Here is a 23,705-nt window from a genome sequence, read left to right as displayed (position 1 = left end):
AAATATGCATAAATCAGCAATCGATATGATTTTGATATGAATGCACGTGGCCAATTGCGTGTGCTTGTACATGTACTGAGAGCCAAGACGTGACTTTAAAAGAGTCTAAGTTATCAAGTTTTTTTCCAAGTTTGCTTTTCTCACCATGTAGTACAATCCATCTCTGCTGCACCCACACTCTGCATTTTCAACGCACGTCATGAGACCACCATCAAATACCATACCATACGGACATTCGCACCCTTCGACGCAGCCGTCATCACAAGCAGCATTATCGTCCCAATGTTCCGCACAAGTAAGATGACACGGGGTCGTGCACCATCTGTATTCAGTGTTGCCTGGACACTCGGGGTCTGTAGGGAACATGAAACCGCGCGGGTTACAAGATAGCATATCAAAGATTTAGGCACCTGTACGTAAATTGTTCCCTGATTTGTACGCGTATTTAATTGACTCCGAGGATTAACGAAATTGTAGAAATTCACGTGACAGCAAGTCTGTCTAACGGCAGATATTAGCATTCTAGGTTTAATTAGTAACCGTGCTTAATGATATACTTTTGACAATAAAACTAGGTCATAGTACTTTCGACCGACCTTGGAATACATCGATCTCTCCATAATATTCTCGTATGGATGAGGATTGGGCATTTATTTTGGATTTGTAATTTATAACACAATTTTATCATGGCTTCCTACCTGAAAAATCAATGTGAAACAACATATGCTAAGTCCTTGTTTGTAACTCAATAAATTGCAAAAGCATAATAACTGTGTAAAATCTTTGTTATTGTACGTAAATAACAAACCTTTTTACACATTTTTAAGCATTTTGCAATGCATTGAGTTTCAAGCACAGACTTTGTCAATGTTATTTTATCCATCTGGCCACTTTAACAGAATACAACCAGAACTGTAAGAAAAATGAGGGGGAGCGTATAGTACTAAGTTACACTTACCGCTACACTGTGTTAGATTTCTCCAGTAACCAACAGGGACTTGTTTGTCGAGACACACCTGGGCGAAGAGCTCAATCACGTGACAAGCTTTAAATGCAGCAATGTCGGGTGCAGCACACGCATCATAAATACAGGCAACATATACATTACTAATGAACGATGCACCAATTTTCTCCCCACATTCAGCAAACGGACCTAGCGACAAGAACACAATGCAACAACATTCGCATTTCAAAAGGTTGATGACACCTAATTTTCTGTATTTGAATGTAATGTAAGTCATATATTGAATTGCACCATTTATGTAGTGCAATTTAACGTAATTTTGTAATTCTGCCTCGGAAGAAAGACAAATTTCTACGATCTGAATACATGTAAGACCATTCACCCTTTCCGCAATTAACCACCATTGAAATGCTTTACTTTCACATTATTTCAAAGTCCTTCTTTTGAACGTGTTTCGAGTGAAGAGTGCATATCTTCGAAACTTAAGGTCTGTATATGAATCATAAACCCAATTCTTTATGACCATGAAAGGAGAATAAATCAAGAACATTATTGCTGCTATGGTTACACTAACTTACCATTGTTGTCATTTATGACACTGCAGAGGGTCTCGGCAGTTTGCTGATTCGCCTGATTACATTCTATGACGACATCCGATGCCGCAGTACACGATTCGTCTTCTGACGTCACTGCCCAGCTATTTCCAAACTCTGACGTAGTGTTCACCTGTGACGTAGCAAGTACAACACATAATTTAAACATATGCCCTCGAGATATACACAATATGGATCGAAACAATGAAACGTCTATCTATCTCTGTCCTTCTATAATTATCTATATACTAGTATACTGATCTATACTGAGTATATTACTAGTATTACCATTTGACGTGTTCAATGTAAACAGAGATTTCAGCGTATTTGAGCTGGTCGACCAATCTCGCTTTGTCTGTCATACTATCTGGTGACATTTGCTAAGAATGGGGGGGGGGGGGCGTTAAATATCTTATGGATGATGACTCTGAAGCGATGCATATATTTCCTTGGGGAGGAATACGGGTGGTGGGTTATAACTCTGCTGAAACCCTTGCCACAAAGTGCTGATTGTTTGCAAGTGGGCCCACCATTATGTAGTGTGCTTATGATGTATTGCAAACAAGAACACTATATAACGATGGCATCACATGCATAGTGTGACAAATTGTGGATGAACACGGTGTTAAATTCTATATAAAGCAGTAATGTAGAATTTGTCAAATAAAACGAAAGAAACCTATGTAATTATACGTGACAAAAAGAAATGGTTAAGTGAAAATTGAATGTATAGAGTAGATTATACAAGATATAATTGTACAGGATGAATTATGTACACAAGGTTTAAGCAGAAGATGCCCAGCGACAAACTTGGATACATGCTTCTAATAAGTGATATGATTATGGTAGCAAATTGTTATCAGAGATTGACATCGAAAGTCATCAATGGAACAATTCCGAAAGTACACCACACGATTTGCCAATTTGATTTAAAATACGCTGCTGTGAAACACTGGAACTCCTTCCCCGTTGCATTACAGAATACATATAGTTGTTTTATGTTATGTTATGTAATTACCATACCTGTATGCCATCTCTGTTGACAAAATCGTCGGCTGGGTCACCATTGTAGTCACCACATAGACCACACGTATGTTCTTTCATGTTTGGTGGCAGACGAACTTCGAGAGTGTTAAGGCCATCCCATTTCACCATGGTGTTGAAGTTTGTAGTAATGACCTTTGATATGAAGAGAATTAGATTAGCGTCAATGTCAAAATGACGGTTTGAAGCGATGATTTACATAGATAGGTAGAACGAGATAGGCAGAGGCCGGCAGACAAACACTGTAGACACTGTAGACAGACGAACATATTGCACAAAGATACAATGATGGACAAAATGGTTGAATGGGTGGACAGATAGATGACAGTAGGAGGTGGTTAGAGTGCCAGACAGACAGACAGACAGACAGACAGACAGACAGACAGACATACAGACAGACAGACAGACAGACAGACAGACAGACAGACAGACAGACAGACAGACAGACAGACGGTATATGTAGAAATGGGTAGAGATGGATGGATGGATTGGTGGGTGGTCGGGTGGATAGATAGATGGATGGATGGATGGATGGATGGATGGATGGATGGATAGATGGATGGATGGATGGATGGACGGATGGATGAATGGATTTGTGGTTGGTCGGGTGGATGGGTGGATGGATGGATGGAGACAGATGGTTTACGAAATAAAAAAGATAGTTACTACACCGGTGTAAATGAGGATGGCAACGGCGTAAATTCTTAACGATAATAGTGACATACTTACAATGTACAGACCAACGTATTTGATGACAACTTCTCCGCCATTAAGCACTACTGGCAAGTGTACCAACACGTTGTCAAGTTTAACGTCCATACTCTGACTAAGTTCAATAGTCTAGATGAAATAATTACATAGAAATAAATGTTATTCCGACATATTTCAAGCAAAATATTATGTATGTATGTATGTATGTATGTATGTATGTATGTATGTATGTATGTATGTATGTATGTATGTATGTATGTATATGTATGTATGTATGTATGTATGTATATATGGATGTATGTATGTATGTATGTATGTATGTATGTATGTATGTATGTATGTATGTATGTATGTATGCATGTATGTGTGTGTATGTATGTATGTATGTATGTATGTGTGTGTATGTATGTATGTATGTATGTATGTATATGTATGTATGTGTGTGTGTGTATGTATGTATGTATGTGTGTGTATGTGTGTGTATGTATGTATGTATGTATGTATGTATGTATGTATGTATGTATGTATGTATGTATGTATGTATGTATGTATGCATGTATGTATGTATATGTGTGTGTATGCATGCATGCATGTATGTATGTATCAACTATGTTTGTTGCGTCGTTGCCCCCCCCCCCCCGCCACACTTAATCTTCAGCAAATTGTCGTAGATTCAAATACTAGGTACAGTAACTTGCCATCATTGTACTTAGTAAAACAGTATGTTTACTTACATATGATCCTACAGTGATGAATACATCAGAGATATACGTCACATTGGTACCTTCTTGTGCAGTATTCTGTACGATAACTTGGAAGGGGGTACTGAATCCCCCGTTGCAAAACTCAACAAAGACGTATTTACAGCTTCCCTGAAAGTTGTACCATCTCTCGTCAAAAGTGATATAGTGAGGATCACCAGTAGCATAACATAAAGCGTACGCTGAGGAACAAAAAACAGTGTTAAAACATTGAACCTGGAAAACAAATATAGCCTGTGATAGACCGAATCAGTTCCGCAATTTAGTTTCCAATTGTTATTTTTGTTTCATCAAAGCCTTTAATTTTTGTGTATGTAGTTGTGAAATAGTATTCTAGGCTTCAAATCTAGTACAATAAATAAACACAAAACAAAAAACCTTGAACCAAGATTCGCGATTAACATGTCAAGTTCAATATCATTATGGTCAAAAATACAGCATTCTGTTAGGATTATCCTATAGACTGTCTGTCTGTCCGACAATTAACCCATTCTTAACGATCTAAACTTCGATATTCGCTTCAGCCCCTCACCCCACCCCCACCCCATCCCTGTGTATAAAATCAAACGTTAACCTGACATTCCTGGAAATGTACTTTTTATGAAAATGAAAATTCTAGTCAGCGTTATGCTTTACGTTTGGATTTTTGGCTCAAGGTTTTCATGACGAAAAAGTATCCCCTTTGACAAAGAGTTCAAACAAAGCACACATGATAAAATGAGAATATTTTTACTTACGATTTCCACATCTGAGTCCATAGTAGTGTGGAGGGCAGGTACACGTATAAGATGAATAGTGATTGTTACAGGTTCCCCCATTCACGCAAGGGTCACTTTTACACGGATTTCTTTCTGTAAAAAAATATATCCGCGAGCACACATTGAGGAATAAACAGTACATGAACAAGAGCGCACACCTTCTATTCCGTCAGGCAAGGATGTACAGTATGAGCTCAGTTTGAACAATCCAAAACTAAAGACTGGCGTACTCAAAGGAGAGAGTTCAATGGCCGATGCTAGGAATGCAACGTTCAATAATAATTAGGAGTCTCAAATTTGTTCTTGTGAAGGCATCGATTTGATTAAAAGTGTAATTTAATTAAACTACCGGATATTCCATCAACAATTTGTACTTATCAATTAGTCACGGTCGATTTAATTTTAAAAAGTCAACAGCTTGATTAATTATTGCTTGGGATTTCAACGTGGCTTTGTTTTCATGCATTGAATTGATTTAATTAAAATGATGCATTTTAATAAAAATGATGATCACTGCAAAGTTTTTTTTTTATATGTAACAATCGCTAGTGTTCTTTTAATTAAAATTATGATAAACCTCTGACCACTGCTCCATTGCATGCGTCCACAAAATCTTAATTAGCATTCAGAAAAATTAAATCAATTGAACCTTGTCTCATTTGCATAAACAGTCTCCACAAACATTGACCTCGTGTGATTGCGACACCACTGTGGTAAACCCTCGCATGGAATTAGAAATAGCATTAAATCTAAACCGCGCCCTCTCTGGTAGTCCCCGCATTTAGCATTTTGACGTTAAAGTGTTTGAATTTGCTGACTCATGCAATTATAATGTTTGAATATACAATGTTCCGCTGTTATTTGTTTGCTTTTTGACACTTGGTTGGTATATTAGTTGCAGGTTTGAAAACTTTTTAACGCGCACAATATTAAAACGTGAGTTTCATAGATTCAAAGCCAATATCCTACACTCATCATATTCAATGTTCTCTAGTTAAGATACATATTGCTATTTATCCGTACCTATGTTACAGAATTCTCCTTGCCATTGCTGTCCACAAACACACACATATCCTTTCTCTTCCAAATTGTCTATGTTACAGGATGCTCCGTTCTCACATAAGGAATTGTCACATACGTCAACCTCTGCAAATGAAAAACAAATGTGGATCATATAATTATAATGAACCATGTACTTGCAAGCGAATTAGTTACACGTTTCAAATATACTATGTGCTTCAAAATATTCCGATTAGTGAGCTAATGTTCATTGAATTGGGTGGGCAAATGTATTTTCGTAACACCCAATCCTATCTTTTTTAAATCTTTCGTACACAGTTAAATATCAAACGGAATATCACAAAAAAACTTAATGCTAAGCAGGGGTCAAATTGGGGACACTTACAGAATAACACTAAATATGATTGTCGAGATCTCGAGATAACTGTTTTAGTTTTCGTTCTCTGAGAGCAAAACTCGTTATCTCTCGCGTGTTTCTCGAGACAACGAGATTGTTCTCCAGATAGTATTTCAAAAATTAAACTTTCAAGTCGTAAGTGTAAAAGAAAGATCACCGATTGCTGTAATTCGCAATTTACACAGTACTGTCTTTGACTTTGTAAACTGTGCTGCGTGATAGACCATTCTGCCTACCCCTCATTGAAAGACCCTTGCTTGAATATTTGATACACCCCCCCCCCCCCATGTTACAAAAGCAATGTGAAATTCAAAGCAATATCAACATATTACTCACCTGTCTCGCATTTATCTCCGCTAAAACCCGGTGCACAGTCACACGTATAGGTACCCGGACTGTTTACACACGTTCCGCCATTTAGACAAGTATGGTCGCCAGTAATACACTCATTCACATCTTGAGACGATATAAGAAAAGAAACAATGAATGGGTAATCTTTCAATATTGAGAGTTTTTTGTTTGAACTTGTATTCAATACACCAGGGAACTAAAAGATGTTTATAAATTGTGATCTGAATCTATCAATTTAAATAAGCGATAACTTCAAATCTTAAAAATTCTAAATGTCATAATTAGCTTTCAATCATGATAAAAATTACTAGTATATACGTGTATATTCCTATTCATGATCAATAAATGATCACAAACACACACATAATCCTGTACTTGGTGACCACAATAACGAGGTAATAGTAAGTCAGTGATAGTAAGAGAGTCGGAAGTATTCAACAATTTCTAGTAAAAGTTTTTGCATATATTTAAAAAATAATCAAAATGGCGACAACTTACAGATATGTAATATATTATATATCATATATATGCTGTACAAGTATTTCTTCACTTACCAACTGTACAGTTTGGCTTCATCCAATTTGATGGACATTCACATACATAGACGTCTGCGCCATCTATGGATGTACAGTTTCCGCCATTTATACATGGCTGCTGTGTGCAAATACCGGTTTCTTGAAAACAAAACAAAAATTCTCCATGTAAAAATTATTTCATGGTATTAAATTCAAGATAATCTATAAAAAGATTAGTTCTGATGGTAATTTGTCGATTAATTAGAGTATATTATACACACATCTATACTGTTGGCGTCAGTGGATTAATTGAATGTAGTACATTTACATGCTATGGCACACACACACACGCACATGCATACATGCATACATGCATACATACATACATACATACATACATACACACACACACACACACACACATACATACATACATACATACATACATACATACATACATACATACATACATACATACATACATACATACATACATACATACATACAAAGAGTGTGTTCTGTTGCTGCAACTTATATATGAGAGGGTGTTCTGTCATCTTGTTTAATTCATTAAAAGTGTTCATATTCAGTGTATAAACCACACAGAACAATTCATATACAAGATTTATACGGATAAGAAATAAGAACCATTCGATACGTGTATAATGCTTGTATACAGCCACACGCTTACCAGTTTCACAGTTTGTACCAATCCATCCGGGTAAGCAGTCACAGTAGTAGCCAGGATATGTAGGCCAGCCCAAGCAGGTACTCCCGTGTAGGCATGGCATATCGACTTGGCAAAAATCTATATCTGAGATAGAATTAGATAATACAATATGTCACCGCTGTGTTTTTAGGGATATATGCAGGATTGACACTTTATTTCAGGGTTAGTCCACGTGTACATATATAATCAGTGCCTATTTGAGAATTTGAATGCAATGCATCATTATACCATGCAACCCAGTTATGTGTACTTTTGAATTTTAATATTCATTGGTGGAAATTCATTTTACGTTGCCATAGAAACTTTCGCCTCACCATTCTCATGGAATTGTGACACCTAAATAGTCCGCTGTGTCAATTTTATTCGACGATTTGGGTAAGTAGTTACGCAATGTGAATAAACAATCGGGTAAATACGAATGGTAACCATGGCAACACATTATGAGCAAAATAAGCTTTAGACCACGCGCAGTTTACACAGCACATCTACAACGTGCCCAAATCACGGCAAGTAGGATTGTTTCATACAGAAACTTTGAACTTACAGACAGTGGAGACACGTTCTATAGAACACGGTCTATGGAGAAATCGGACCACACCAATTTGGAATTACGGTGTCTGGTCGTTTCGCCACATAACCAGTTCGCCCCATTGCCAGTTCGCACCTACTTAGGGACCGGACAGAATTTACGGCAGGGGGGGGGGGAGAAATTGGGGGGGGGGCATGAAAAAAATGGGAGGCTTGAAGGGGGCCATGAAAATTCTCATGGTTTGAAAGAGGGGCCGCGAAATATTTTGTCATTGAAAAAAATTAATATGTTAGAAAATTTAGCATTGCATGAGATAGCACTTGATATCGCCTTTAATATTGAATGTCTACATTAAAATGGAAGTGTGTACGTTTGTATTTAGTGAAGCATAAAAACACTACTCAAGATTAATTTGATACACCCTGAATCATACTCTTATATACTCCAAGTTGTTCACACACACACACACACACACACACACACACACACTTACACACACATATGTATACATACATACATACATACATTTTAGCACTGTGGAAACAGGTTCAGTGTGTAATTACCATCAATGATACACATGTATATATATATATATATATATATATATATATATATATATATATATATATATATATATATATATATATATATATATGGTAATATACTAGCATAGGACCTGTAATTTATGTGATTAAAAAGTGACCTTTTGGTGAAAAATGTAAATACAGAAACGTCTGGCCAGATTAATTTAGATAGGTGTTTTATTTCTTTCCTTGACACTATTCTTGAGTTTCACTCTCAAACTCACTAGACTCACTATCTAAAACCAGTGAAATTAAACTATTTTCCTCCTCAGCATCATCAAATGCATCTATCTGTACTAAATATTATAAAGCATTTCGATGTCTGCGTGGTGTTAAGTGTTTTTTCATCAGTGACTTTGCACTAACTTTGGTAGTTGCCTTCTGGCCGTATTTTCCTACAACCTTATCCACATTTCACAAGTTGCTCACTAAAAACAGTTAACAACAGTCTTTTTGCTTGACTAATTGTTCTTTTCTCTTTCCTTCTTCTTACTTTTCTTGTCAGACCTCAGTGTGCATAAAATCCTTAGTTTGCTAGCACTTCATGACATCACAAATGTCTGACATTAGATAGTTATTGTGTTATGAGTATAAATAGATATTTGAATACACTATGTAGGTGATGTGATGTCCTTAGATACTCCCCACAAATATCCCCACTACAGTTTTTTCACAAATCACGCATATGAATGTGTGTTTACTCTGTGTCTGTGTTTCTGTGTATGTATAAGTGAATGACAGTTAAAACCATCACATCAAATGCTTTGGTATTAAGTGATGACTACTTATGGTGTCTAGTTGGGAAATAAACAAGATTATACCACATGTGTATGATTATGTGTATGGTCAAAATGTTTTATTTTGTTTTGTTTTCTAAAAAAACTTCCTCTACAACTACTAAGTTGTTTGGGCTGAAATAGTAACATAATAGTAGTCCCAAAAGAAATATTACAGTTGTGCTACAGTAACAAAAAAAATTTGTACTCTTTTTAGTTATTGTAGGGGGCAGGATATTGTGCACTTTTTTTTCTTTTGGGGGGGGGGGGCATGAAATTTTGATACTTTTGAAAGGGGGGGGGGGCTGTGAAATTTTGATCACAGTGGATGGGGGGCCAGGAAAAAAACCAAGTCAGAGATAATTTCTCCCCAGGTCCCCCCCCCCCCCTGCCGTAAATTCTGTCCGGTCCCTTAGTCGTTTAGTAGGTTTGGTCGTGGTAAACAATGGTTATGGGTTAGAATACGCAGTTTTGAGACAGTGCTTTCCCACGATCGAAACATTACGGCCACATTCGTAAAACAAATTACTGTATTTTTTCAGTTTACTACGTAGTATCTCCTGTTACATGTGAATGTGTGTTTACAAAAAAGTCGGAATGATCGTCCGTACTCATGGACTAAGGTTCTACTTCAACTTCAAGTTGACCTATAAACACGGCACGTGTCAGTGGTTTTCATCATTACTCGGTTTAGTAACAGGAGATACTACGTAGTAAACTGAAAAAATACAGTAATTTGTTTTACGAATGTGGCCGTAATGTTTCGATCGTGGGAAAGCACTGTCTCAAAACTGCGTATTCTAACCCATAACCATTGTTTACCACATGGGGCGAAACGACCAAACCGCTGGGGCGAAACGACTAAGTTGGTGCGAATTGGCAATGGGGCAAACTGGTTATGGGGCGAAACGACCTGTAACCGGAATTACAATGGATGCCTGTTCACCACAGAATACAGTATGACATATGTATATGGCACTTATACAATACTGCACGTAGTTACATATCAATTTTAAGTAGGATACTGGGCGCGATTTCTTTTTAGCTCTTACATTTATTGTTATTTGTTCTTCTTTGTGAGGTAACGGGCACTCACTAAAGAACAAACGACAATAAACGTAAGAGCTAGAGAGAAATCGCGTCCAGTACACTCTACATCGGATGTTAAACACATTCATATCAGATCTGAATCTGTACTAAACCTGCCCCTCGTGTACGTCGCTCCAGTGACTAAGGACTACCGCACGTCCCTCAATGTAAAGTAAAATCGTATGGTGAAAGCGCATTGTCATGTGTTGCCCCACTGTTATAGAATGCACTACCTGTTGAACTACGTCACGCCAGTCTGGATATCCACTCTTCAGAAATTCAGTCAGTCAGTCAGTCAGTCAGTCAGTCAGTCAGTCAGTCAGTCAGTCAGTCGATGGGTGGGTTGGTACCGGGTGGGTTTGAGTGTGTGAGTGAGTGAGTGAGTGAGTGAGTGAGTGAGTGAGTGAGTGAGTGAGTGAGTGAGTGAGTGGGTGGGTACTAGCTGGGTTTGAGTGAGTGAGTAGGTGAGTGAGTGAGTGAGTGAGTGTATGGTTGGTTGGTTGGTTGGTTGATTGATTAATTGATTGATTGATTGATTGATTGATTAATTAATTAATTAATTAATTAGTTAATTAATTAATCAATTAATTAATTGATTGATTGATTGATTGATTGATTGATTGGTTGATTGGTTGATTGATTGATTGATTGATTGATTGATTGATTGATTGATTGATTGATTGATTGATTGATTGATAAGAATATCAGTCTCAATACCTCTAACCGTCCGTTTAGACGTTTTTCAATTCCCCGTCACAGTATCATGATGTCCGTGTAAATAGTATGATGGTACAAAGGACTACTTACTTTTATCGCATAAAGTCCCTTCATATCCGTCTTGGCAAGTGCACTCAAAGCGTGGGTCTGAGCTTGGTGTATCGGTACAAGTGGCTTGGTTATAACAAGGACTGTCGGAACAACTCGTAAACTTCGCTCGATCCTGTCCAGCTAGATAAAACGTTAGATGACGTCACACTATTAGATATATATGTTATCAAACCAGTTACAGAATATAGATGCAGTATATAAGCTAATTAACATTTCAAAAAGTACTAAAATGAAAATGTCATTAAGAATCTCCCCAAATATTGCTGAATAATGTGAAATTTACATGCAATCTATTTTCAACAATTTCCGTCTATGGTTTTCTTTATTCAGTTGTAATATAAAGAGTATGAGTGTACATACATACATACATACATACATACATACATACATACATACATACATACATACATACATACATACATACGTACGTACGTACGTACGTACGTACGTACGTACGTACGTACGTACATACATACATACATACATACATACATACATACATACATACATACATACACATACATACATACATACATACATACATACATACATACATACATACATACATACATACATACATACATACATATACACACACATACATACATATATACATACATACACACACACACGTACGTACGTACGTCGTACGTACATACATACATGCACGCACGCACGCACGCACGCACACACACAGACATGCATACATACATACATACATACATACATACATACATACATACATACATACATACATACATACATACACACGTACGTACGTCGTACGTACATACATACATACATGCACGCACGCACGCACGCACACACCCACACACACACGCATGCATACATACATACATACATACATACATACATACATACATACATACATACATACATACATACATACATACATACATTATCTTACATACATACATACATACATACATACATACATACATACATGCATACATGCATACATGCATACATACATACATACATACATACATACATACGTACGTACATATACATACATACATACATACATACATACATACATACATACATACATACATACATACATACATGACTAAGCATTTACACTAGCTTGGAAATCGTGAAGTATAACATGCCCGTATCTATGAAAATAATATTTTGTTTGTTAAAAAAATTGCGCCCATCTAGTCTGTAGAAATTGTAGCATAGTACACACCTTGACTAAACAAATTGACAGCCCTAACCCTAAATGTTATGAAAGACGTATGTATGAATAAAGGGTGTTGGCATTTAAATAAAAAGCGACGTCAGCAGTAAGATTGGTTACACCTAAGGCGGTACAATTACATTTCAACTTTACGTCCATGCAGGAGATTAAATAGAAAAAAACCCAAGTGTAACAAAAACCAGAACATTTGTCTAATGAATATAATAATAAGATACTATAACAATTTACTCTGTATTAATACGTTCAGTGCTCCAAGATACAAAACACCATATGTGTTTAATACAATATACGCCTGTACAAGTTCAAGTTAATGTTTTTGAAGGCACGGTCATTTTCGGCTTCAACCAAACAAACAACAGATACTTTGAATGAAGAGATATTAAAAGTGGTTAAAATTATGTTGCAAAGAAGATTTCGAAAAACAAATTAATTCCCAATATTGGAATTCTATTGATTGGAATGACTATTTCTAGACGTTTATTTCATTACGAGGTACGAAGTGAACTATATTTTAGACTAAACTTTGGCCGACCCAGTTGCTGATGTTTTAAAATTGTTACGTATATAGACTTAGAGTGTGTCGTTTGATTATGGTAAGGTATGTCAAGTTGTGTTGTGTTATAATTGACAGATCGATCTTTTATCGATCGATCGACCGACCGACTAACTAACTGACTGACTGACTGACTGACTGACTGACTGACTGACTGACTGAGTAATTAAGTAATTGATTGACCGAATGACCGACCGACTGATCGATCGATTGATTATTTTAGTTTAAAAGGTGAAATACGTGTTACTTATCTTCAATAGTGACCGACTACGTGACCAGTCAGCCTCCAAGGTGACTGATGGTTTGGACAAATTTTGGTAAGTTTTTGATTGCGTAACAGAGACTGAAAAAAACATAGACGATATATTGAAATTGATAAGGCGACAAAAAAAATAATTGTGTGTTTCCGATCCGATAACACGGCCTTAGAAAATAGGATATGTGGGTCAGGATTTTATTTTATTTTATTTTTATCTTTTTAATTGTTTTTATTTTTGAACAATATCTACACAAGATCAAACAAAATGCCAATCAGTCCGAATACCCATTTTTGATAGTTTGATAAAATATGTACATGCATTACTTATGAAATAAAACAAACGTGCATGAAGGTCACGAAGACAAATCGTTTCTTATATTTATTTGTTTTAAATGTTTGTTTTTTAATGTTTAGCGTCGGCGGTTTAAACTAGGGTCAGGCAGGTCAGGCCTAATTTTATTTGTTTTATTTTTCATGTGTGAGTGTCTAGTTCAGGTATTTATATTTTTCGTTGTTTTCCATATGGTCTCCGTATTACTGTTTTTTTCTCATCAGACGTACAGCCAGTACAGACTGGAAGAACAGTGTCATATTATCTGTTTAATTTGATGTCAGTTTCCCCGTCCACTATTTCTCGCGAGACTTCACAATTTTCGCGATCTTATTTTTTTATTCTCGAATACGTAAAAAAAAATGTTTAGAGACGGCAGTGAAAACCTAGGTGGGGTCGGGTAACCGGAACCATACTGTTATTAGACCTTATATCGGAAACATTTTTTTTTAATTTGTGAGAACCAGAATTAGAACTTGAATTAATGAGACATTTTGGCTATTAAAATATCTAATCCAGAAAAATAGTGAGAAAAAAATAAAAAAATAATTGTAATTCTCAATTTATAACTATGTTTTAAAAGGGGGAATTAAATGTTATGAAATTTGTGTAATAGAAAACAACATTGATTACTTTAATTTGAACAACACTTTGTTAGGCAATACGGTTGATGACGCATTTGTAGCCGCACTTTCGGATAATAGGGGATAGAACTTTCCATTGATCTGTTTGCTCAAACCACAGGGGCTTGTTTTAAAAATTTTGTTTTTGTGTATTGTTTACTTCTTTTTTGGTTTTAAAAATATCTTTTCCCTACAAGGTGTAATAAAGTAATGATTTGAAAAGCTTGTGTGATTTTTTTCTAAATCAATTTCTAACGTCTTATTTTGCTAGTTTTAATAGTACCTTTACTGTGACTACCTTACATGCCACCTTGCAGGGAAAATATATTTTTAAAGAGCAAACAAAAAAGAAGGAGAAAAGAATAAAACAGTAAACGATTTTTGTAAAGAATGAAATTAAACAAAAAACAATTATTTTTAAACAAATATCGTAACTTCAAAGCCCCTGTGCTCAAACCATGGTTGTACAAATCCTCAATTGATTGGCCTATATTTCGATAATGCTGCAGTTCTTAAACAACGAGTCTGATATTACAATGCCTGGAAAAATAGCAGGTCGTAGAGTTGGCCGCTTACATACAGGCCTCGAAGTTGATCGGAAAACTCGGTATTGCTTTCAATTGAACGTTCCATTTAAAGTAATCATCGGCACACCTTTCTGCAGATCTAGTTCTTTCTACTTATTGTTTGTCCGTTTGTTCTCAACACACTATAGTAAAATACGCAGTTGAGCCAACTCAATGATAGGCGGGGTCAGTTTATATAGTCTATGCCAACTCTCGTTGCCATAGCAACTTCCGGTTGTCACTGTACAAGGCCATCTTTGGATCGGTCTTACGACATCTCTAGGTAGCAATATGGATGTAGCGAGTTGGTTTAAGTTTAAAGGTTTGGTTATAATTTTAGTTTGCGTCTGTTTGTATTAGAATTGGCATCTATACACATTGTAATGAATTCTGTTTAACTTTTTCATTATGAAAACTAATACTTAATACCAAATATTATCATTATTAGGATTTTAACGAATGGATTTATTTTATCATTTTTACCTCTTAACGACTTCGTGGCATTAAAATAGTCTGATTCGGAATGTCAAGTTGTACTACAGCCAAACTTTTACTTGACCTTGAATGCCCTCTCCAAGAACTATGTCATGTACGACCACCCACTGAACAAAATGTGTAATTTCTGGTAGGAAATCACGTTGAAATATCATCGAGCTTATACGAAAGGAAATATTCAATACTCGTAGTGAACAAAGTTACATACATATTGTAGTTACAGAGGCAAAAAGGAAAAATCATTTGACTGTGACAGTTTAGTTTTACAACCTTATCAGGAGAAAAATTGAATGACATTTGTGAGTAAAGATAATGATATTATATTGACTATGACGAGTGTTGATGAGTTGATGAAATATGTTTAATTTGTCAAATGAGACATCCGCTATCACGGGATTGTAGAAATAAAATCATGACATGTCGGGTGTTTGAATAGGTTCATTGACAAATAACGGGTTTCAAAAAAAATTGTCATTCGACCGTATAGCTCAAGTAATTGTTGTGTGAATGGTGATACAGTTTTGTTTGTTTGTTTGTTTGTTTGTTTGTTTGTTTGTTTGTTTGTTTGTTTGTTTGTTTGTGTGTTTGTGTTCTTTCACTTGTTTCAGTATGTGTTGGCATCGTTTTCTACAGTAGATTTGAAAGATAGTATGAAACCCCTCGAATCAATGATGTGAAGTAAAAATAAAGCTATTTTTAAAGTGTAGTAAGGAAAACACTTTCAAATTACATAACTGGGTTGAGTCTGTGTGTACGTAAAAGGTGCGAGTTTTAAAATGAAGAATAAATAATAGTACACACATTATGTACTAGGCGTGATTAGGGAAAACACGCTGCTGATTGTTAATGACAACAAATGCATAACTTGTAAAGAGTTTATTTCAACTGGTTGATCGGGCGTAAAGTTGTTATGCGAGTGGTATTTTCGGAATTCGTCTGACAAACCCCAATACTAACCTACAGTGCAAGCTATGGTCGTGATTTTATTTCATTGTACAATACAGTGCCCACATACTGAGAATAAGTATATGCAATATATACGTTATGAATAAACCCCACTAGTAACTTTTCTGAGACACACATACAGTTATCGCATTGTGTATTTTTTGTATATTCAAATGCTTGGCAGACTACCACATGTTCTTGAACACCTGATAATGGTGTAAAAAATTGTATTCGAAAATATTTATTTCAAAGAAAGCAAAATGGTAACCGCAAACTTGTCAAAATATCGTTAAAAAATCTAAGAAAATATGCCATTGATAGTTCGCCATTTGTGAGCAAGTCGGTAATTCAAAGGTTAGTTGAAAATTTGTATTCATGTCATTTCTAGGTGCAATATTGTTTTAAAACTATAATAAACGAAAACCTCCATTACTGATCGTGGGGAAAATTCTATTAAAAAATGAAGAAAAAATAACTGTTTTATAAAGCGGTATGTTCATTCTTAATGACTCGGTGGATGTAGAACAGAATACTGCTACATTAGATTTTGTAATGCTATAACCCCGTAAATATGCCACTATAAATAACAGTTCGATTGTCAGTGGAAACCTTAAAACTGTGGAAAATATTTGAAATACAGCTTTCCTTCAAGATATCTGTCATTTATGCATATCAATAATGAAATACACACAATAGAAGTATTATTTTATAACACTTTTTGACACTGTGCTAAAATATATAATTATTGCCCCTGGCATGGACCCATAACACCACAACACTTCGTTATACTTTCTCAACTACCTGGGGAGCATGCGCAATCCATTGCAGCCTCAATGAGAAGCGCGTAGGATTGAATCATTTACATTCAATTACAACCTATATTCTACCATGCCAGGTTCCAATATATACAACTTGGTTGACCGGGTCAAAATGATGGTTCCAATCCAGCCCAAAGACTATTAAGAAACACTGGCAGCGGCGAGAGTCGAACTTGCGACTTGCAAATTCAAATTCGACTGTGATGGCCAGATCTGCATCATAGAGTTGGGAAGTCTTAAACCGCGGTACCGCGGCGGTAGAATTTTGTAATAAGATAAACGGTTTTATTTTCAAGAAGTCATGTTGACACTATTTAGACGACTGGGCCAAATCAATTCATTTTTTTTTCAAATAAAATATTTAGACTAATTATACCCGATACGGTGCAAACTTAATATCATTTCTATGACGTCATAGGTATCAGAGTAGCTGACATATAAAGCTCAAAATCCAGGTAACAACTTTAGAAACGCCGGACAACGAAACAGCATGAAATTCTACCGTTGACGATATATTTTAAAACGTCATTACCTAGATTCACAGTCTGTTTAAAAAACGTCGCCCAGTTTAGAAGAGAACATTTCTATCAAAGGATATAATACAAATTGCACAATGGAAATCTTGACATGAATGCGAGTCTTGTTAGCGGGTTGGGTCAACGTATTCATTTTGGTGACCCGGGTGGCCTCGAGGCTTTCAATCTCAGCTGTAGAGGTGAACTAAGAACACCACGCCCGTCAAACAGTACTCCAGCTTCAATTACCTAGGCGACTGTTCCGAATCTCCAAATAATATTACGCCTTCAAGTGGGTAATTTGTGAAGTATGAAGTAATAGAACAACAACTATTCTCTCTTTCAAAGTTTTTACAGTCTAAAGTAATTTTTTTGTGTGATTTCAACTGTTTGCAGAATTATGTCATACTTTTTTCTATTGTACGCGTATTCTACTGTTTTAGTGATGTGCTGCTGGGTACACTAACGGTGATAACGACCTGACTTTTATTTCTATATATAATAAATCAGTCGTCCTCAAAGTGCTACAGCTTTTTTTCATAAACGCTTCGTTGTCAGTTATACACAGAAGATGTTCTGTGTAGTATTTCGTCTATAATGCAAACAATGCAAACGAAAACGTGAAAACACCCAGCTTTAACTTTGAATACATTGTCAATACCATGTTTGATCTAAGACTTGCATTGTGTAGTACTAGTGGTAAGAAATGTGTTAAATTCAATGATTACTAAACGGCCTTAGTGACATCAAAGTATATAGAACAGTACAACTTATTGGACTTTTAAATGAAGAAAAAATGAAATGAAAATGACTTACCAGACGATTTTATGGCTACCGTACTTAGAAATAGTAGGAGAAATATCCCACGGGACGCCATACCAGGTGGCGACGTTCTACCAGGATACAATTTGACCTCTCTATCTAGTAAAATATCAAATGTGTACCATCCGAAATCCAAGATTAATTGTTTCAAAGGCGGCAGGAAACTAGAACGTATCGTCAAGTGATGTTACACATCTCAGTAAAGTTTGTGAAGTTAAGTTTGGACTATACCATTTTGCCTTGAGGTGTGATTAACTCACAAAGGCGAGCGAGAGAGGAATAATGTGTGCGACCCACTCTACGTTATTGTGTGGGATTCAGAACATAAATACTTTTTGTAAATTATATGAAACAAGTTTGGTTATAATAGAATACATCGACTGGCAGAGATTGGGAATTTCTTAGGGGTTTTATCGCGTTTTTATGACTAGCAAACGTGTATAGTAGTCGTCAATGACATGCAAGATAACTAACTGTTTTGGAGTTTGTACTGCAACATAATACCTGTTGTTACTTTATCTATTTGTTTGTCCGTATATTTGTGTGTAGAATTGTTTGGTTAAAGACTTGTTGTAGGATCAAGCTGTCTGTCTGTCTGTCTGTCTGTCTGTCTGTCTGTCTGTCTGTCCGTCTGAGACACGCATGTACGCACATACATAAGCATACATACATATACACATACATACATACATACATACATACATACATACATACATACATACATACATACATACATATAAAACATTATGATAAATATGATAAACATTGTGTGTTTATGTAATGTATGTATGTATGTATGTATGTATGTATGTATGTATGTATGTATGTATGTATGTATGTATGTATGTATGTATGTATGTATGTATGTATGTGTATATGTATGTATGTATGTATGTATGTATGCATGCATGTACGTACGTATGTACGTACGTATGTATGTATGTATGTATGTATGTATGTATGTATGTATGTATGTATGTATGTATGTATGTATGTATGTATGTATGTATGTGTATATGTATGTATGTATGTATGTATGTATGTATGTATGTATGCATGTATGCATGTACGTACGTATGTACGTATGTATGTATGTATGTATGTACGTATGTATGTATGTATGTATGTATGTATGTATGTATGTATGTATGTATGTATGTATGTATGTATGTATGTATGTGTATATGTATGTATGTATGTATGTATGTATGCATGCATGTACGTACGTATGTACGTACGTATGTATGTATGTATGTATGTATGTATGTATGTATGTATGTATGTATGTATGTATGTATGTGTATATGTATGTATGTATGTATGTATGTATGTATGTATGTATGCATGTATGCATGTACGTACGTATGTACGTATGTATGTATGTATGTATGTATGTATGTATGTATGTATGTATGTATGTATGTATGTATGTATGTATGTATGTATGCATGCATGCATGTGTGTGTGCGCGTGCGTGCGTGTGTATGTGTGTGTGCATGCGTGTGTGCCTGTGTCTATATTTGTTTGTTTGTTAGTGCGTTTGTATGTTTGCTTGTGTGTGTTATATTGTATCATTATCAACGCAAAGGCAAGCTCAAAAGTTGCAATAACCCATGTATGTACTTCTTTTCATATCATCTCATCGACATTTTACAATTCGTCTTTATTACCTCGTATCCATATGTGCTCGTCTTAGGTTGACACCACACCCACAAATAGCTCAGTAAATAATATAAAATTGTCAGCGTGTATTGTAGACAATCCGCAGACGTACTGTGGGAGAATAACCACACCTTTGCTAATTGATATCTATTTCTAAAGACTCAGATGTCTGAATACGGTGAATAGGCTCTCGTGACCTCAACTCTCCACAGGTGACCCGAGGTTTATTATCACTGTGTGATTTGACGATCTCTGGAAATAGACATTGAATTGGTGCGTTTACTTTTCTCACTTCTTTAGCGTTCACAAACGTAATATTGGCGACTTTAAGTAGACTTTTCCATATTCATTGTATTCAGGGAGTATCATCTAGACGAACCCTTGTCGGTACCTTTGGCTGATTTAGAATCTAGGCCAGTCAAAGTCACCCTGTCTGTTAGGGACTTTGGGTTAGTCAATGAAGGTGTGCCGGTTATAATACCCCGAATCAATACATGTAAAATGATTTACGAGAAAGGAGTCCGAGCTAAACGGTAAAACTTTTTTTTTTCGAAACTCTACAGTAAATCATACAGCCGTAAAGACACACGGTATGGTTGCGGAGTTTACGTTTTCTTCGCCAGGTAGAAAACCCCAGTAAATATAGTTACAGTAGAAATATTGATTGTTGCTTGATGAGTATCGTTCAGTTTGACGCTACCGAACAACTCAGGTTTTCCCTGGGTACTCCTGTTTCCTCGTGCATTAACACTGAACCCATAAGGGATGGCTCTCACTGGACTTCTTGGGAGACAAGACTTTACATACGTACTTTAAAGAACTATTCAGTATAAAGATTATTAAAATCCACGTATATGCAAAAGTGCAGATGCAATGCTGACGTTCTAGAATGAATGACATTTAATGAGGTCATATGCCTAATTTAGAATATTAACGCACGTGCAGAAAGATGCTGTTGTACGTATTTGAAATGTCTTTTTAAACCGGCACTAGCTTCAATGGGGACATTTTGTCATCAGGTAACCAAAGATGTAATACTAACAATTGGCCTATTTCTTATCTGATGATTAGTGGTCAATATTATATTATTATGTAGTAGTACAGTAACAAGTTTAAATTTTGGGCAAAAGCTTGGTTTTAAATCGGTCGCCATGTTAAAATTGCACCAGCTGTAACAATAGTATAATTTTCCATCAGACAGCCATACTGTTGAAACAGGTTGAAACAGGGTGAAATCGTGATCACCGTTGAGGGCGCTGATCGTAGGGTGCGGACCCAAAAATCATTATACCATATTATACCATGTATAGATACAACCAACACGTTTACTCACATATGATGCAATACTGTTTAGGTTATATCTCGCAAACATTTTAAATCTGAAAAACAGCATTGCAGTTGCAGATAGTGTAGCTTTAATGTGTATGTATTATCACTGAGAACTAAAAGCCGCATTTCTTTTCAAAATATAGTTTGATACCATGCACATAACCCAGGTTCAAAGTGGAAGTCGGAACTTGGGATGAGTAAGACCTTATTATAGTAATCGCAACGTGCGTGACGTGTGCGTATTGTGTTTGTCAACAGAAATACCTCACCGAGACATGCGTATAGCAAGTCCATTGACCTTTTAAAAAAGGGAAGAACTAACACTAATCAGGTTATGAGAAAGAGGAAGAAATATAACCGTATCGGCAAATCATAAAGAGCGAGGCATTCTCAACAAGTTTTGTCAGAGTCCTAAATTTGGAATTGAATACATATGATTTCACAAGTCATTTGAGAGTGTAATGCAAGATTAGTTTTTGTTGAAACTAACTGTACAAAAACGAAAGTAAATTAAAAATTTGCAAAAAAATAAATAAATAAATAAATAAATAAATAAATAAATAAATAAATAAATAAATAAATAAATAAATAAATAAATAAATAAAAAATAAAAAAATCTTCCGTCAAATCTTCTAGCTTGGTAGTAAGCGAAAAACTTGTACGAGTTTTTAAAACATATTAATCTGAGTCTAGTTTCGAAATTCAAATATTACCATTGTGTAGAATTATTATAACATGATACTCATTTTCCAAGTGATATTGTCGTCTTTTACTTCATAGTAAGGTTGATTTGAGTATGCGTGTTGATCTTTAAGGACCCATACACGAAATTCATTTCACAACATCTATTCACTGGACCTCGTTTTCACTGACGATAGAGGGCGCGGAATAGGCCCAAAAAGTACGTCGACATACTGGACAAAAGTCTCTCGAGTCAGCTGAGTATAATCGATTTATCACATTGGTTTGTGAGATATGTGATGAATATAAATTAAATAAACTGAAGTCAGTTAACATGAAAAGGGCAATAATATCGAGATTAACATATATTGATATCATTTCCTACGTAATTGTTTTGAAACATTTAACAAAATTGTCAAATTTTATAATGATGGACATTTGTGTCACAAAGTGATGACAAGTATAATGTTGACCTGGACTTAGGATTTACATCTGGTTAAAAATGGTTATGTTGTATGCAAATCAGTGTGTTTATTTTGTATGTAAATTAGTTGGTAGTGAATTATCATGTTACACTACCAGGTGATTGAATTGTTTACGTTAAATGCAAATCAGTTTAGCAGAGAATTAGCATACTGGATTGACATATGGCTGGATTTTGTGTTAACATGGCTGTCGCGAAAGCCGTTTTTTTCTAAAGTACAAGTTGAAGAATGGCCCATAATTACTGGTGAAATGAGAAAACTCACTGACACAGGCACAGACACAGATACACAGACGCACACACAGACACACACAGACACACAGACTTACACACACACACACCACGTCACAGGTTTAACTTGAACTGGTCTAATCTATTTAACTTAGAGTACACTTGAAAATTACTGATGGCTGGTTGTGGCAAATAAAACTACTCACAATGTTCGACATACCGTCTCTTTTGTCTTGTATTGAAGCGCAGACTGGGGACACACTGTTGTGTTGGCACTGCAACACACATAACTCGTGGATGAGACTGTCAATTGTTCACGAATACAAATTTCAGTTCCACACAATGTAGTATTCACAGTCCTGGCAAACGTTGAGTTGAGTTGAGTACAAGCAGTAACAGAGTCCAGAACTTCCCCATATAGGAATCCAACATCACAACGTTGTAGGTTATCACAGATCAAATTCAGAAGATCAGCACCCTGAACTGTCAAACATTTTCCCCTTTAGTGTCTAACCA

The 23,705-nt window shown here is 35.8% G+C and overlaps 1 protein-coding gene across 1 annotated transcript in view; it reads right to left on the bottom strand.

The window, feature by feature from the left end:
• LOC144449702 (IgGFc-binding protein-like) overlaps positions 1 to 7,175 on the bottom strand; it is a 41,836-nt gene extending 34,661 nt beyond the window's left edge. Inside the window, exons 1-10 of the mRNA XM_078140279.1 lie at positions 7,154 to 7,175; positions 6,585 to 6,704; positions 5,855 to 5,977; positions 4,990 to 5,088; positions 4,047 to 4,255; positions 3,331 to 3,441; positions 2,581 to 2,736; positions 1,543 to 1,690; positions 959 to 1,153; positions 145 to 353 (exon numbers count right to left, since the gene is read on the bottom strand). Coding sequence (XP_077996405.1) covers positions 145 to 353; positions 959 to 1,153; positions 1,543 to 1,690; positions 2,581 to 2,736; positions 3,331 to 3,441; positions 4,047 to 4,255; positions 4,990 to 5,088; positions 5,855 to 5,977; positions 6,585 to 6,704; positions 7,154 to 7,175 — 1,392 coding nt within the window. The remainder of the gene's footprint in view (positions 1 to 144; positions 354 to 958; positions 1,154 to 1,542; positions 1,691 to 2,580; positions 2,737 to 3,330; positions 3,442 to 4,046; positions 4,256 to 4,989; positions 5,089 to 5,854; positions 5,978 to 6,584; positions 6,705 to 7,153) is intronic.
• Positions 7,176 to 23,705: the final 16,530 nt, after the last annotated feature.

The sequence above is a fragment of the Glandiceps talaboti genome, chromosome 18, assembly GCF_964340395.1.
Source record: "Glandiceps talaboti chromosome 18, keGlaTala1.1, whole genome shotgun sequence".
In the NCBI taxonomy this organism is placed as follows: domain Eukaryota; kingdom Metazoa; phylum Hemichordata; class Enteropneusta; family Spengelidae; genus Glandiceps; species Glandiceps talaboti.
The sequence above is the reverse complement of the archived record's forward strand: the minus strand, read 5'-3'. Positions and strand labels throughout refer to the sequence as shown.